Source organism: Ceratotherium simum, chromosome 23 (assembly GCF_057802395.1).
Source record: "Ceratotherium simum simum isolate JZ-2026a chromosome 23, ASM5780239v1, whole genome shotgun sequence".
In the NCBI taxonomy this organism is placed as follows: Eukaryota; Metazoa; Chordata; class Mammalia; order Perissodactyla; family Rhinocerotidae; genus Ceratotherium; species Ceratotherium simum.
In genome coordinates, this window is record NC_141922.1 from 31592174 (window position 1) to 31608767 (window position 16594).

General features: G+C 38.1%; 1 protein-coding gene across 2 annotated transcripts in view; it reads right to left on the bottom strand.

Annotated features, from left to right (window-relative positions):
- EMC2 (ER membrane protein complex subunit 2) overlaps nucleotides 1–16452 on the bottom strand; it is a 51796-nt gene extending 35344 nt beyond the window's left edge. For both annotated transcript variants that reach the window (XM_087447545.1, XM_004431261.3), the window contains exon 1: nucleotides 16383–16452. In XM_087447545.1, the coding sequence (XP_087303671.1) occupies nucleotides 16383–16422 (40 nt within the window). In that variant the 5' untranslated portion in view covers nucleotides 16423–16452. The remainder of the gene's footprint in view (nucleotides 1–16382) is intronic.
- Between the last annotated feature and the right edge of the window lie 142 nt (nucleotides 16453–16594).

The window sequence follows — 16594 nt, forward strand, 5'->3', positions numbered from 1 at the left end:
CAACCGAAACAAGGAAGGGCTCTACCCTCTCCAACCCCAGGTGAACGTATAAAGCCAATAGTAAGTAAGACTGAAAAGGCTGGAGCAGTTGAGCTTCTGTGTATTCTCAAAATTGACTGGCCAGGGCTCGTTCTAAGACAAGATTTCAAACTAAGGAGACGCTGATGGAAGTGGAATAAAAATTCAGTAGCCCAAGGACAACAACAAGGGATACACAGCCAAGAAATCTCAGAAAGCAAGAACACTACACAAAAACAACAGACGAGGGAGCTCTCTGAAGTTAAAAAAAACTTTACTGAACCCCAACTCATTTTAAAATTTCAGGAAAACTAATTTCACATAAAAATGAGCAATAAATGAACAAAAGTATTAAGGTCAAGTTATCAAAAGAAAAATGAGAACAAAGAGTTGAATATCATTGCTATATACACTGAAAAGATGCCAGAAAGACAAGCCCACAAAACTGATCAAAACTGTAACATATTTCAAAATAAGCTAAAAGACATTAAGAAAATGATATAAAACATAAAATAACACGAATCAGAATCAGAAGAACTGAGAAATGAGGTGACAGAACTCAGGACAGAATCTGAAATAAAAGAAAAACAACTTCAGAAGTTAAAACTAACTAGAAGGAACACAGCACAAAGTGAAAAAGAAAAAATATTTTTTCTTTCAGTTTTATTGATATATAATTGACATACAGCACTGTATAATTTTAAGGTGTACAGCACGACTTGACTTACATATACTGCAAACTGATTACCACAGTATATGTAACTGACTAGTTAACATCCATCACCACATATAGATACCCAAAAAGAAGAAAAGAAAAAAGTTTTTTTCCTTGTGATGAGAACTTGTAGGATCTATTCTCTCAGCAACCTTTCAAGTATACCATACAGCAGTGTTAACTATAGTCATCACGTTGTACATTAATCCCCAGTACTTATCTTATGACTGGAAGTTTGTACCTTTTGATTACGTTCAACCAATTCCTCCACCTTCCACCTCCTGCCTCGAGTAACCACAAATCTGATCTCTTTTTCTATGAGTTTGGCTTTTTGATTTTTTTTTTTTAGATGCCACATATAAGTGGAGTCATACAGTATTTGTCTTTGTCTGAAAGAAAAATTTTTTAAAGGAAGAGATAAAAAGGGATGGAAAAAATAATGATAAATATTGAAGACAGGCAAAGAATATCCAACATATGGAGAAAAGGAGTCCTTGAAGAAGAAAATCCAAGCAAAGCAATAGAACAAACACTAAAACCTGTAATTCAAGAAAACTTTGCTGGTATAAAAAAAGATTTGAATTTACATATTGAAAGAACATCCCATCTACCTGAGAATATTAACCCACAATGACCAATATGAAGGCATATAGTAAGTTGGATTTCATCCTTACATGAGCGAGTTAAGCTGATTTGAGTTGGGTTTTTGTTATTACTAAATAAAGAGTAATTTTGCTACTTAAAAAAAAAAAATGAAGGCATATAGTAGTAAAATGAATGGAGTTTAAGAGGAAGAAAATCCTTTGTACATCTAGGAAAAGAAGAGGACTTATAAGGGAAAGGTTTAGATGAGGATTAAACTCTTCCACAACCATGTTTTATGCCAGAAGAAAACAGATAAACACATTTAAGATACTCAATGAAAGAAAGCACGAGCCAAAGATTTTATATTCAGCAAAACTCAGTTCCAAGTATGAAGGGCACAAATTGTGATCAACACGCAGGAACTTAAGAGAATATTGTGCCAAAGCACTCTTCCTGAGGAACCTACTAGAGGATAGGTTTCAAACAACCAAAATGACTAGAAAGACATCAATCTAAGGATTTGTGGTGATCATTAATTATCTAGTTACTTGTAGAACTAAAAGTTAGTTCTTAGATAATAGCTAAGAGAAGGAGAACATCTGTTTTATGCTCTGACAATGCCGATATAATACAACTATTTAAAAAATGGATGAGAATAATAGCACATGCAAAAAAAATTCTTTTAGTATCTTCAGTAATGATATTGGTGGTAATATTAGTACAATTTTTCTAAGATTCTAGCAGTTTTAGTAAAAAAAAATGACTAATTATGGGATATTCTAGTCCTGTCATCTTGCGTCCTTGAGAATCAGAAGTCTCTTGTAGAAAAAAGGAGACACAGATGTAAAAGAAAAGGAATTCAAATAAACTTCTGTACTCTTGAATTTAAAGTATCAATATGAACTCATTAGGTAGTTTGTCTTTAAATACATACACACACATTTCCTTTTCTTGTTGTTAGTGCCCTTGAGTAGATTCTGACTCCTAGTGATCCCGTGAACAGCAGAGCGGAACCCTGCCCGGTCTTTCTGTACCACCCTCTCACCTTCTATTGCTCTATCAGACAACGCTCGGCTGCTATTCACAGGGTTTTCACGGCCGATTTTTTTCGGAAGTGGGTGGCCAAGTCCTTCTTCCTAGTCTGTCCTAATCTGGAAGCTCCACTGACACCTGTCCACCATGGGTGACCCTGCTGATATCTGAAATACTAGTAGAATAGCTTTCAGCCTCACAGCAACACATGGCCACTACAGCATGACAACCAACAGATGGATGGTGTGGTTCCCCGAATGGGAAAAAAAACCCAGGCCACACCAGTGAAAGCACAGAATCTTAACCAGTAGACTACCAGGGCTGGCACACACATTTCCTAGCTATCATCAATTCAATAGTAATGAGCTCAAATAGCATCCAAATTGTGGTCTTGAAATACCATTTCTCACTAAAAGAAATCAAGACTTCTTAGAGAAATAACTGATTCCAGGTATGGGGCAAGAAATGGATGATGATCCTGAAACATCTTGTTATACCAGATATCAAGGAAGACTACCAGGGTCAGGTCAAAATGACCCAGTAGTCAAACTGAAGAGTTCCCACACATCAAAGAGGGAACAATTTTGGTTTCAATAATGATAATATTGTAATGGATAGAAACTCATCAAATATGTTTAAATCCATGAATTCATAATGATATGAAAAAGAAAGAACTGGTTACCTTCAGAGGATGGCAGGGAACCAATTCACTACTGAAAATGGGCAAAAAACATTCATCATGACACATGTACCACTGCATAACCAAATAACAGACGAGGGGAAGTGTCTCTTTACACTAGTACTCCAACTAATAAATGAGAAAGAAATGATACAATTAGGATTTTACCATTTCGCAAACTCAATGAATTACTATAGGCAGTAAGCACCAATAGCTGCTAATGTAAGAAAAAGAGAGCCAGATATTAAGTGCCTCCTATAGTCTTGAAAAAAAGATAAAACCTAAGACTGATCCAGTCTCTGAATCCAGCTGCCAATTTGTAAGAAATAGAGAGGAACATACCAAATTGTACCATGAATATTCAATCAGGACAATGTAGAAAGTGGAAAACTCCACATGTCAAATGGTCCAAGTTAAAGAGATAAACTTTAAGGAAAACAAAGAGAGAGAATGGGAACCTATAGATCAAGAGATTTAAAAAATTTACCAAACTTTATAAAAATTGGCAAGACTAACGTATAGTGTCTAGGGATATATATATTCGGAGAATAAAACTATTTAAAATGCAGGAAGGTGATCACTAGAAAAGTCAGGATAATGGTTACAGACAAGAGAGGGAGTTGTGACTGGGATAAGGCATGTGGAAGGAACTTCTGGAAGGGATGACAAAGCCCTATTTCTTGACTTGGGTGGTGGTTTCAAGGGTGTTATTTTGTAATAAATAATCAAGCCATAAATTTGTTTTGTGTAATTCTCTCTTTCCGTTTTATTTTACAATAAAAAGATACTTAAAATGAAAGAAGGGAGGGAGGAAGGAGAAAGAAAGAAAAGCGGGGAAGTCCTTTAAAACATAGAGGGGGGGCCAGCCCGGTGGCGCAGCAGTTGGGTGCGTGTGCTTTGCTGTGGCGGCCCGGGGTTCGCCGGTTGGGATCCCGGGCGCACATCGATGCACCGCTTCTCAGGCCATGCTGTGGCGGCGTCCCATATAAAGTAGAGAAAGATGGGCATGGATGTTAGCCGCGGGCCGGTTTTCCTCAGCAAAAAAGAGGAGGATTGGCATCGGATGTTATCTCAGGGCTGGTCTTCCTCACCAAAAAACAAAAAAACAGAGGGAAGAAAACCTTTTGTCTTTTACCAAATAAAACACTGGGAGGTTCAAAAAACCTTTAAGTTGAGTAGCAACATAATTTCCTTGAAATTCTGACACAAAAGTTTATTAACTAAACAGTTTTAAAATACAGAGCTTATGATTGCTGGAAATGATTTCAAATCTCTCATAAAACTGTTACCGTATAATATTTTCTAATCTGAAAATCAACCAAAACCACCATGGGGCTATATTTCCTGCGCCTGGCTAAAACACATGGTTCTTGACATGAAGATCCCAAGAAACAGAGTTAAACTGCAACAGCATTAGTAAACACAAATGCTTTTCAGAGAATGGCAGCTTAAAAACACATTAAGGGGGCCGGCCCCGTGTCTTAGTGGTTAAGTGCACGCGCTCTGCTGCTGGCGGCCCAGGTTCAGATCCCGGGCGCGCAGCGACGCACCGCTTCTCTGGCCATGCTGAGGCCGCATCCCACATACAGCAACTAGAAGGATGTGCAACTATGACATACAACTATCTAATGGGGCTCTGGGGGAAAAATAAATAAATAAAATTATAAAAACACATTAAGAAAAGCCTATATAGCCCTAAGCTTTACCCCATTAACTAATTCATCAAATTTTATAGCTTGCATAAAGTTTTAACTACTTAAAATAAGAATGTAATAGCAACACTGTCACCCGTTTAATCATTGATATAAAACTCATTTTGGGGAAAAAAAATCAACAAAATTCTATTCACTTAGTGAACAGAAATCAGAAAAAAAAAAAGTGCTATTGTATTTAAATCCAATGATGAAAACCTGACTAAATACATTGTCTTAAAACTGAGGTTAGCTAAGTAGGATTAAAACAATGTAGCAGTATACTATCTGTAAAGCTATTGGATTTACTGTTTAACCAGTAATCTAATCCAGATTTTTATCCACAGTTCAGTAAACATACTTTTAAAAGGAATATATATTAGTAAGATTGGTTTCTACCCACAGAATACTTCTGACACCAAATGTGGGCGTGGGAAGGTTCCCCACACCAACCAATTCTCCAACTCTCTGAACACCATCTTAGTGTCAATAATTCGATTTGATTCAATTCTGTCACAAACTACCAGGAACAGGCATCAGACCCCAGAGGTAAGGGCTCAGTCCCACAAGACTGCCCCCACTCAAGGGGTTGTAAAGTTGGAGTTTCCTACAACCCCTCCCTCAGGTCCTATACTGGGCTAAAATGGCTCACAGAAGTCAGTAAAGTGCTTTACTTACTATTACTAGATTATAAGGATCCAACCCAGGAACAGTCAAATGGAAGGAGGGAGTAGAGGAGCTGCCATACCCTCTCCGGGCATGCCACCCTCCAAACACCTTGATGTGTTCACCAACCTAGAAGCTCTCCAGCTCCTGCAGTTTAGGGGCAAATGAAGGTTTCCTTCTGTAGGCATGACTGATTAAATCATGGATGATTAGCTCAATCTCCAGGTCCTCTCTTCTCTTGGGAGGTCGAGGGGTGGGACTGAAAGTTGGAACACTTAATCATGCTTTTGGTCTTCCCCGTGACCAGGCCCAGTCCTGAAGCTATCCAGCTGTCAGTCATCTCATTAGCAAACAAAAAGGCACCCTATCGCTCCAGAAAATCCAATGGTCTTAGAAGCTCTTATGTCAGGAATCTAGGATTAAGACCAAATATTATTAAAAAAACATGTTGCTATCAACCCTACCACTCAACAAATTACAAGTGTTTAGGAGCTCTGTGCAGGAACTAGGGATGAAGACCAAATATATATTCCTTATTATATCATAACATATACCTTTTACGTGGATCTTTAGATCCACAACTTTGGTTTTCAGAACTCATTCAAACCACATCCCCATACCATAGTTCATTTACACTGTCTGAAGTCCACATTCTCTTTCAACCTGAGAGATTATTTTAAAAGAGGAAGAGGAGCCTTGGGAATATAAATTACTCAGTGTTTTGTAGATCTGTTCCACAACACTGCACGCCCTGCCCATATCCTGACACCCAAATTAAGAAATGCTAGCCCAGATGAATTAATAAAGTATACTGTTTGAATTCAAGAATTATCATTTAATCTAATAGATTGAGAATTCTCTGCAAAGGCCTTTAAGGAGAATTCCCGCCCATAAACTAGAGACTAAAAGAGAAAACTTGATTCCCATCTCCTTTTTTGTCAAATGTCTCATTTACCAACAGTCTTTAATTTTTCATCAGTCTCTTGCTTATTCATAATCAAGATATTGTTGAAATAACTTTCTTGGCCCAACATGGAGCCACTCCTGTCCAGGAAGCCACATCAGCAAACTGAAACTTATATGACCTTCTTGTCCCTGTAAACGCTCCACTTGACCAGAAATGCAGTATGCCCAGTCAGCCAATCCCCAAAGGCCAAGCCAACTCCAGGCCTTCTCACCCCAAATAAAATTGACTATGTGGCCCCAGCCAATCAGATATTTTCTATTTGTCTCTTACTTGTTCTTTACTTCTTATCCTATAAAACCTTCTTGCCCTTTGCCCCATTTTGCAGTTCTCCAAAAGGAGACTATTTTATGAAGTGTTAAAGTTTGTTTGTATCACCTAAATTGTCTTCTTTAATCATTTTTTAACAGTGTATTACCGGGAAATCTCTAGTTTTTAAAACATTCTTTCACCTGTTGATACATCCACCATGACTTCTACTTAGTCATTCAAAAATATATTAATACATTATTTCCATAGCATATGCTAAAAATATAAAGACAAAAAAAAAATCATTCCTTGTGTCTGAAAAGCTGACAAGCTAACAGAAAAACTGCAAAATAATGTGATAAAAGCTAAGAAAGTGGTATATTCAGAGCACTAAGAGAGCAAGCTAAGGGAAAGATTAATTCCACCTGGCAGGGATAAAAGGTTAAAGACGACATTTGTGATATACGAATTAAGCCCTAAGGCTCAAAGGGAGTTTGTCAGATGAAGTTTAGAGCAAAAGAGCATAAGCCATGGTAGAGGAATGAAAGTATCTGATGTGCTCAGGGAGTGGGAAATTGCCCAACCCACCTATATTATGGGGAGAGGGAGAAGGCATGCAAAGCAGTTCTTTTAGGCCACTGCAGAATGGAGCTCAGGTTAACTCTTCATTGATATAACCCAAAAAAGGGATGGGGAATACATTTCTCTGTCAAAGAGTACTCCCAATGACCCCAAATAAAAACCTGAAGGGTCACCTACCAGAAGAGGGAAAATTAGGAGAGGAAAGCAGTTTTTCTCAAGACTAAATGGGGAAAACAAAGAGGTCTTTTGCCCAAATATTTCCCTATTTATCCATGCTCTAAATTTTAAAAGAAAATCATATTGAGTATAATATGTACTTCAAGGTATTTTTTTAAGTAAAAGTATAAAATAAGTCTATATATTGTTACGCCTCCTTCAAAGATATTTTTAAAGTGTTACATACTTCGATTTAGCCCCACAATTCTTTTCATTATCCAAAGGTTTTTCCTGTGTTTCAAATTTCCACAAGTTTTACATTTTCATCTTCTTTCTCCAGTTTTCTCTTCTACCCACCTAAAAGCAGTAGTGTGTAGTGGTTAAGAGTAGAAATGCAAAACTCAAACTGCTTCAGTTCAAACTCAGCTCTTTCACTTTCTAGCTGTGTGATACTGGGTGAGTTAATCACTTTGCACTTTACTGTTTTTGTCTAAAAAGTGGAGATGAAAAGAGTAATACCTATATCATACAGTTGCTGTGGTAATAAGCATTATGAGTTAATTTACATGTTTTAGAACAGTGCCTGGCACAATATGTGCTCAAAAAGCTTTACCTATTATTAATATTCTTTCCTCTATTTCCTTCCCTGTTCTCATATCCGCTGTTAATTCTCTTTTGTTTCTGAACCAAGAGGCTTTGAAACTTCTCCCCAGGTCAACAGTACATCCTATAAAATCAAATGCCGTTTATCTTTTCCTAATCCCTCCATCTCTGGCTTTCCTCTTCATATTTCATTTAGAGCAGAGATTTAAAACAGGGGTCAATAAATCACAGCCCCAGGGCCAAATTTTGCAGCCATCTGTTTTGTACATAAAGTTTTATCAGAATACAGGCACCCTTATTCAGTTAGGTGTTGTCTATGGCTGTTTTTGTGCTACAATGGCAGAGCTGAATTCAGTACTCCCCCCTGATCCGTGGTTTTCCTTTCCTCAGTTTCAATTACCCACAGTCAACCGTGTTCCAAAAATATTAAAGAGAAAATTCGAGAAATAAACAATTCATAAGTTTTAAATTGTGCACTCTTCTGAGTTGCGTGATGAAATCTCTTGCCGTCCTGCTTCATCCTGCCAGGGACGTAAATCACCCCTTTATCCAGGTATCCAAGCTGTATATGCCACCCACCCGTTAGTCACTTAGTAGCTGTCTAGATTATCAGATTGACTGTCTCGGTATCACAGTGCTTGTGTTTAAGTAACCTTTATTTTACTAAATAATGGCCCCAAAGCACAAGAGTAGTGATGCTAGCAATTTGGATATGCCATGGAGAAGTCGTAAAGTGCTTTCTTTAAGTGAAAAGGTGAGTTTTTCACAATAAGGAGAAAAAAAATCGTATGCTGAGACTGCTAAGATCTATGATAAAAACAAATCTTCTGTCCACGAAATTGTGAAGGAAAAGACATTCGTGCTAGTTTTGCTGTCACACCTCATATATGTATGTACAGGAAAAAAAGCAGTATACATAGGGTTCAGTACTATCTACGTCTCAAGCATCTGCTGAGGGTCTTGAAATGTATCCCCTAAGGATAAGGGAGGACACTACAGTAGCTGAGACAGATCATATGTCACACAAAACTAAAAATATTTACTATCTGGCCCTTTAGGAAAAAAATGAGCCAATTCCTGGTTTAGAGCATGAAGTTACACATAGGGTACAGGATCTACAGTCAGAGGACTTGGGTTTAAATTCCAATACTGCCACTTACCAGGATGGTGATCCTGGACCTGTCACTTAACTTTTCTAACTTCAGCTATAAAATACAGAAGATCACAAGGCTGTCTTATAGGTCTGTGATGAAAGTTATACAAAGAAAAACCTAGACTCCTCAGACATCGCTTGGCCAGTACAGTGTTTGGGGGGGGTGGATTATTTGTTTTTAATCTGATTTTGATTACCTTTAGGTAGGGCATGCACTCACCAGTTCTTCATTGGCACCACTATCATCTTTCACCCAATTTCACACATTATCCTCATCTGCTTGGTACCTGAGTTTAGGACTCCTAATAGTAGATAATTTAGGTAAACCACTCATAAAATGTATAGCTATAAAAATTTTAATTACCTTCATCTTAAAGAAAATCTCTGATAACTGTTTCAGCCTCTGGCAAGAAATAAAGGCTATTCCCTTACTCCTTCCTCAAAGGTGGCTTAAAACTTTTCATTTTACTCTAAATCCTCCAAAAAAAGCATGCTCCTCAAAACCAAAGGCATTTATTATATACTGTGTAAGTAAGGAGCTCACTGCTTGCTTGCATATTTTATTAACAATTGTGCAAGCTCTGGGGATGAGCTAAAGGTCAAAGGTTTAGACATTGGCTATGATTATTCTGTTTGTTTACTCCTTTGAGGCCTAGGTTTCACTGCGGTGAGACAGAGGTTACTGAAAGTTGGGAAAACATGCCTGCTACTTACTCTGCTGATTCCTTTACTCCAAAACTCCTTCCTCAATTCCTATACTTTCTCTACTTCACTTTATTATATATTCTGAAGTATCATTTAGAGATTCATTTACATGAACCAGCATACTCCTTTAAAAGGTCAATACTTGTGGGATAATAGATAAATTTTAAATTATTCATAGTCCCACAAATTTATCTAGTCAACTGGTTTCAGGATGTTGAAAACAGCTGTTCTGAAAGAAAAGAATTAATGAAAAAAAGGAAGGATTAATTTATTTTAATGCACAGAAAACTCCAGAAGTGTTTGTCAAACTGTGTATTGCAAACCATTAGTGGGGTATGAAATCAATTTAGTGGACTTCTCACAGTATTTAGAGGGGGAAAAAAAATGAAACAATAAATAGAATAGAATGCGTTGCTCATACTAAGAATAAGTACTTTTTAAATAAATCTTTGGTTTCAGTTTATACACACACTAAAACATATGTATGAGAATACTTAATTCAGTATGAGTTAATTTGCCAAGGGTATTTCTTATTGTGGAAAAACACCACTGTAGGAAAGGGACATACTTATTTAAAGCATAACTGCTAAGAATTAACAGTCTTAACACACAGTCACCAACATTACATAAAAATACGATAGCAGAACACACGATAATGAATGCTGTTTATGTATGAAAATGTAACTTCTGCAAACTAAGCAGCATTTCACGTAACACTTTAAACTGTACTTACACAGCAGGCCCTGTCACACTCTGGATACTCCTATAGATACAATATAAAATTATTTGTCACATATTAAAATGTTCAGAAATGCCTTAAAAACATTCATCTAAAAATTAGTAAAAATAAAAGTATCTCTTGAAGAAAACATGTTTGCACCTTTGATAAATCATTACCTCAAACACACATCAGAAAACCAGTCATCTTTTCCTGACAAATGTGGCTTCCCTTCCCAATGTTTACATTTCTGTTAATGCCACTTAGGATTCCAATTCTCACTAATGTTTCTGACTCCTCCTTCAGTATCTAAGTCCTGTGATTCTTCTGAAATATTTCTAAGATTTATAGCTTCCAGTCCATTTCCACTGCTACTATCCAAGCCTAAGCTCTTATCATTCCATTTGGACAGAAAGACTCACATCATGATTTAGATCTGACAAAGTATCAGCCAACTCAATGAGAAAAGCTCCAAAGCAAAGATGACCCATTAGAGGAGGCCTATGTTGGGCAGAAATGGCCAGGCCCTAGGACCCCAAATTCTTAAGATACTCAATGATTCCTACTGCCTCTTGGGCAGTACAGTGTGATGATTGGAACCACAGCCTTTGGAGTTATTCATCATTTAACTAATATTTACTGAATGCCTATTATTTGCCAAGCCTGATGTGGGCATCTGGGAATAAAGTAAGAAACAAGATAAAGTTCCTGTACTCATGCTTACATTCTAGTAGGGCAGAAAGATGACAAACCACACAATTTCAGATGGTGATAATTCCTAAAAAGGAAATTAAAAGGCTACGTGATAAAGTCAGGGGATGGGGGAAGGAGGAGCCTCTGGAAAGGGTGGTCAAAGAAGGCTTCTCTGAGAAAGTGGTTTTCAAGCTGAGAGAAGAACGAGAAGGAGCCAGCCATAAACAGCAAATCTAAGTTATCAAGACAGAAACTAGTCTGTCATGTTCCAAGAACAATAGAATGGCAGGCTGAGTGAATGAACTTAACTGGTTAATAACTGAGTCAGGAAGAGCAGTGTAAGAGCAGCTCAGATCACAGCACTCCCTTTTACTAGCTGTGGTATCTTGAACAAGCTGCTTCACAATGCTAGTTTGCTTCTTCATCTATAAAATGGAAATAAAACCTATCTGATAAGATATGTGTCAGAATTAAGTGAGTATACAAAATATTTAGTAAGCCATTTTCATTATTATTATTACCATTACTATAGATACTAAATCAAAGTTCATAAACAAACTTAATATACTAGCATTCACTCATTGAGCAAACAAGCATTTACCAAGAGCTTGTTTTCTGACTCTCACCACTATGCTGGTCAATGGAAAGATTGAGAAGATCTGTGTGTGTGTAAAGAATGTAAACAAGTAATTAAAATATTACCGGGTGAGATTAATAAGGCTCAGTAAAAACTCTCTTAACCATCATCTAGTTAGAATCAACTCAAAGAATTTCTTTCTGCAAAACAGACTAATGATGCCCGCAGCATTTTAGAAGCTCTAGGCTAATAGCCCTCATCAGCTAGCTCTTAGTTAATTGCTTCCATCGGTTGTTACATTAAAAAAAGTCAGCTATGTTTGTATGCAAACCTGTTCAGGACAGTTAAACTTCATGTAATTATACAGTGTAATTAAATATTACATGAGCCAAAGAAAACCTGAGTGCAAAACAGACTTATTTCTATGAAACAAAGCTGGATGAAAAAACTTTATAAAGGTACACAGCTTTGAAAACCTGCTGTCACATTAGGTAAGGTGACTTAATTAAAAATATAATGAGGAAAATAATAAAAATCTAAAAGACTTGTGCACCGAAGCTGCTATACAAGGGCCTTTACGTTCTTGTTCCATGTTAAAGAATGCAAAACTGAAAATGGTTTATTAACGATGACAAGGAATTTCAATCAGGGGATCCCTATAAAAGAAAAGGCCCTGCCCTATGTCAACATTTACATTTTAAGTTGAATGATAAGAGCCAGTGATTTTTTTTTTTTTTTTAAATAGGAAAGTGGCTCCCAACTATCTACAAAGTAAAGTCCCAACTCAAGCTGGCATTCAAGGCACCAACCTACCTTTCTAGCTCTTACCTTGCAAAAATGACCTTCACAAAACATATATATAACCATAAATATGAACCTTTAGTTTAAAAGTGAAATCTGAGGGTATGTTCTATGAGACCTGGGACCTTGCCTGTCTTATTTAGCACTGTATCCTCAAGAACTAGAACAGTACCTGATGAAAAGTACTCAAATATTTGTTCATATAGGCTAATACTTAAAGCTAGGTATGGATGAGGTTGCCCATAGAAGACATTTAACCTTTTTTAGATCTCTTTGAAGCTGATGAGACTTTTGAATCATCTTTTCCCAGAAATATGTACATTTTTACACACACACTCAATTTTGCATATAATTTCAGGGAATTCACAGACCACGTAACACTTATGCCTGCATCAGTCAAGAGTCTATTGATCTCAGGTATAATAACCATAACCAAAGAAGAGGGCTAAAGAAAGAACCATTGGGGACACCAAAAATTGAGGAGCAAATGGACGTAGAGAACTCAGCAAAGAAAAGGTCTGAAAAGTAAGAGGAGAACCTTAATGTTCTTAAGAAACCAAGAAAATTTCTCATACAGGTAGTGATCTGCAATGACAAATGTAGTACAAATGTACAAAGCACATGCATTAGACCTGGCATTAGGGTTCCCTAGAAATCTAAACGGAGTGATAGGGCATAGAAACCAAGTTGTGGTTGTTTGAAGGACTGAATAAAAACAGAGGAAGTAGAGACAGTGAGCATAAAAAACTAAAATTCCCTCAAACATTTTTAATAAACATTTTTTCAACAAATATTCATCTAGTGCCTATTCTAGGCCAGGCATTGTGGTAGGCATCCTATCCATATCATGCCCAAATACCCTATTTTCAAGAAACTTGACTACATCCTCCTTACAACTCTCCTTCCCACCTCCAAACCCCTAAGTAATAACTCCTTTACATAATAAATCTTAATAACTTTCACCTGGCTGAATAAATAAATCACATATTCTACTTTTTTTATAGAGCCCAATAGAGACTAGGAGAATGTTAAACCTACTATAGGTCTTTTATAATCATGTGATAAGTTTTCCTATCACAAGAACTCCTGTACTCTTTGAACTAACCATTTCTATGACTTTAATTCATGGTGCTATTCAATGAAATTCTTTTTTGTGTGTGTGAGGAAGATCAGCCCTGAGCTAACATCCATGCCAATCCTCCTTTTTTTTTTTTTGCTGAGGAAGACTGGCCCTGGGCTAACATCTGTGCCCATCTTCCTCTACTTTATATGGGATGCCGCCACAGCATGGCCTGACAAGCGGTGCATCGGTGCGTGCCCAGGATCCGAACCCGGGCAGCCAGCAGCGGAGCACAGGCACTTAACTGCTACGCCACGGGGCCGGCCCCTCAATGAAATTCTTAAAGATATATGCCCAACTGACACTCCCTCCCCAAAAAATATAAACAAAAAACTATCCCTGAGAGTCCTCCTGTCACTTCTTACATCCTAAAAATCTGTTACCATAAGTCTATGAAAGAAAAATCTAAAATCTTCTTTTCTGAAAAGACTCCTAGGAGAATTTTAATTCTCGAAATGTGTAAACCCTCATTATACAAATGAGCAAACTATATCCTATTAGTTAAGTGAGTTGCCTAAGTCTACCTAAGATACTAAAGAAATTATTCCAACACTAGAAAAATGACTTATAATCTTTTTTGTGACAATTTGTTGATGTTTATTATTAATCTCATTAACAATTCATTTAGTCAACAAATAATTACTGAGTTCCTCTCATATGTCAGGCAGTAGAACAACATAAGCCTGGTCCCTCCCTCCATTCTAGGAGAGACTAAATTTTAAAACTTAACACAATTGGGTAAGTGCTTCAATAGTATGAGAACACATAGTTAAGGACCAGGGGTAGGTTTTGTTGCTTGTTTTTGTTGTAGTTATTGCTTTCTTTCCTTTTTTTTTTTAAATTTTGGTGAAGGGATGGGAAAGGGGTAGGGAGTAGGGTGGTCAAAGAAGGCTCTCTGAAGTATGTAACCTTCGAGGGGGAATTCTGAGAAATGACAAGGTACAATGGGAACAAGAGTGGGGCAACGAGGGAAGAACACTCCTAGTGGAAGGAATAGCATGTGACTCGCCCTAAGACAAGGAGTATGGCATATTTAGGGAATTCAACAAAAGCCAGCCTAGCCAGCTCATAGAGGGAGAGAAGAGTCTAAGATAAAGCTGGAGACATGGGCAGGAGCCAGATCTTATATAGCACTTAGTTTAAAAGCACTTTAACATGTTTTCTCTTTTGTTCCTCAACAGACTTGTAAAGTAGTTATTAGTTATTTATTATTCCAAATCTAATTACATCACTCCTCTTTAGAATGCCCACAAGGTAAGATCGAAGTTACTTAGTTAAATCTCCTTGTCTGCTGATAGTTACACATCTACTCGATTCTATACATGATACTATCATCTAAGATATCTATATTGAACATATCTTCAAAATAGCACTTTCTAAAAAGCATGAAATATTTGCGACATTTTTTTAAAGCATTAAAAATAACAGCCAAGTATCTACCATCCAGGTTAAAGTTTTTTAAAACTATGTATTTACAGGTCTGTCTTCTCCACTAGACTGTGAACTCTCTGAAGTTAGGGACTGTGTGTTAATTTGATATATCCAAGATCTAGCACTAATAACACTCTGGTTTAATATAAAGGAATCTCCCAATACACGCAGAAACACTGAGGTCCACAGTCTGCTGCCACAAAACCAATAATAAATCACTGAATTCAGTTAAGTATAAAAGAATTTTAGCTTTTCCCATACATGTTTGCAACTTTGTAATACTGGAGAGATTTATTCACCATCAGTCAATATAACTTTCAGTCTACATGTTATCAGGTCATTGTTTAAACATTCGAAGAAGGTCGTCATTGAACAAATAAGCTATTGAAGTCTACTCTTAAATGCTGGGAATATGAATTTCAATTACACAAACTTCAAGCCTTAGAGAAACTCAAGGCTCCTCTCTTAAGCATGCCTCCCGCTAAAGTTTTTGAGAAGGGAAAATCTCTCTTACAGACTTGGTCCAAAGTTTGGCTGCCTCAAGATTTAAAAAACACACTCCATCTCAGACGAAACTAGGATGGGGAAAGAAGTGCATCACACTCGAGCACATGCCCAAGATAACCAGTTCTTCTCCCCTTCAGAAAAGGAATAAGGAGTAAGAAGGAAGTTGTGTTGTATGTGTAAATGTTTCTTGAGGGGCAGTGCGACAGGGAATAATTAAAAACGGGAGAAATCAAAGACCCAGCTTTTAAGACAGAACCAAACGTAAAGTGGCATGTAGAAAAATCAGATTTGTTCATGGGTCTTCTACACACCTTTTCTATACAGAGTTGTAACCCTTACAGCACTTAAGAAAAATGCCTTACAGGCCTTCCATTTCTTGGCCGCAAAGAAGCTTCAACAGTCACCTATCCCGCCTCCTCCGCGCCGCCGAGCAGCTCCCGGTCCCTCCCGCCTTCTAATGGAAGCTGCCCCGGGCCGCTGGACTGGCGCGGAGGTAGGTCGGTCAGTCTGTCGATGGGCACAAGCGGTGGGGAACACCGCAGACTCCAGTCGGTGGCCGGGCCAAGGAAGGGGTCAGCCTCAACCTCCACTTCAGCCACCACCTCAGCTCAGCCCGTCCAGTGAGAGCTCCAGTGCCGAAGAGAGACAGAGAACCCAGCTCTACGAGGGCAGCAGGTACTGCCGAACCGCTTCCCAAAGCTTTAAGGTCTTTCCGCGCCCGCCCCGCCCGCAGTTACCTTCCCAAGTGACATCGTAAAGCTCTGAGACCTTCGCCATCTTCTTAAAACCTAGAGGCAGCGGGGTGAGGGGGCGGGGACACGCGGTCACGTGACCTGCAACCAGGAGGCGGAGAATTACGACGCGATTTTTCATTGGCCGAGAGAGCGGAGGGGGCGGGACCCGCCGCGCACGTGCACGCGGCCCTGCGGAGGGGCAGGCGGAAAGGGGG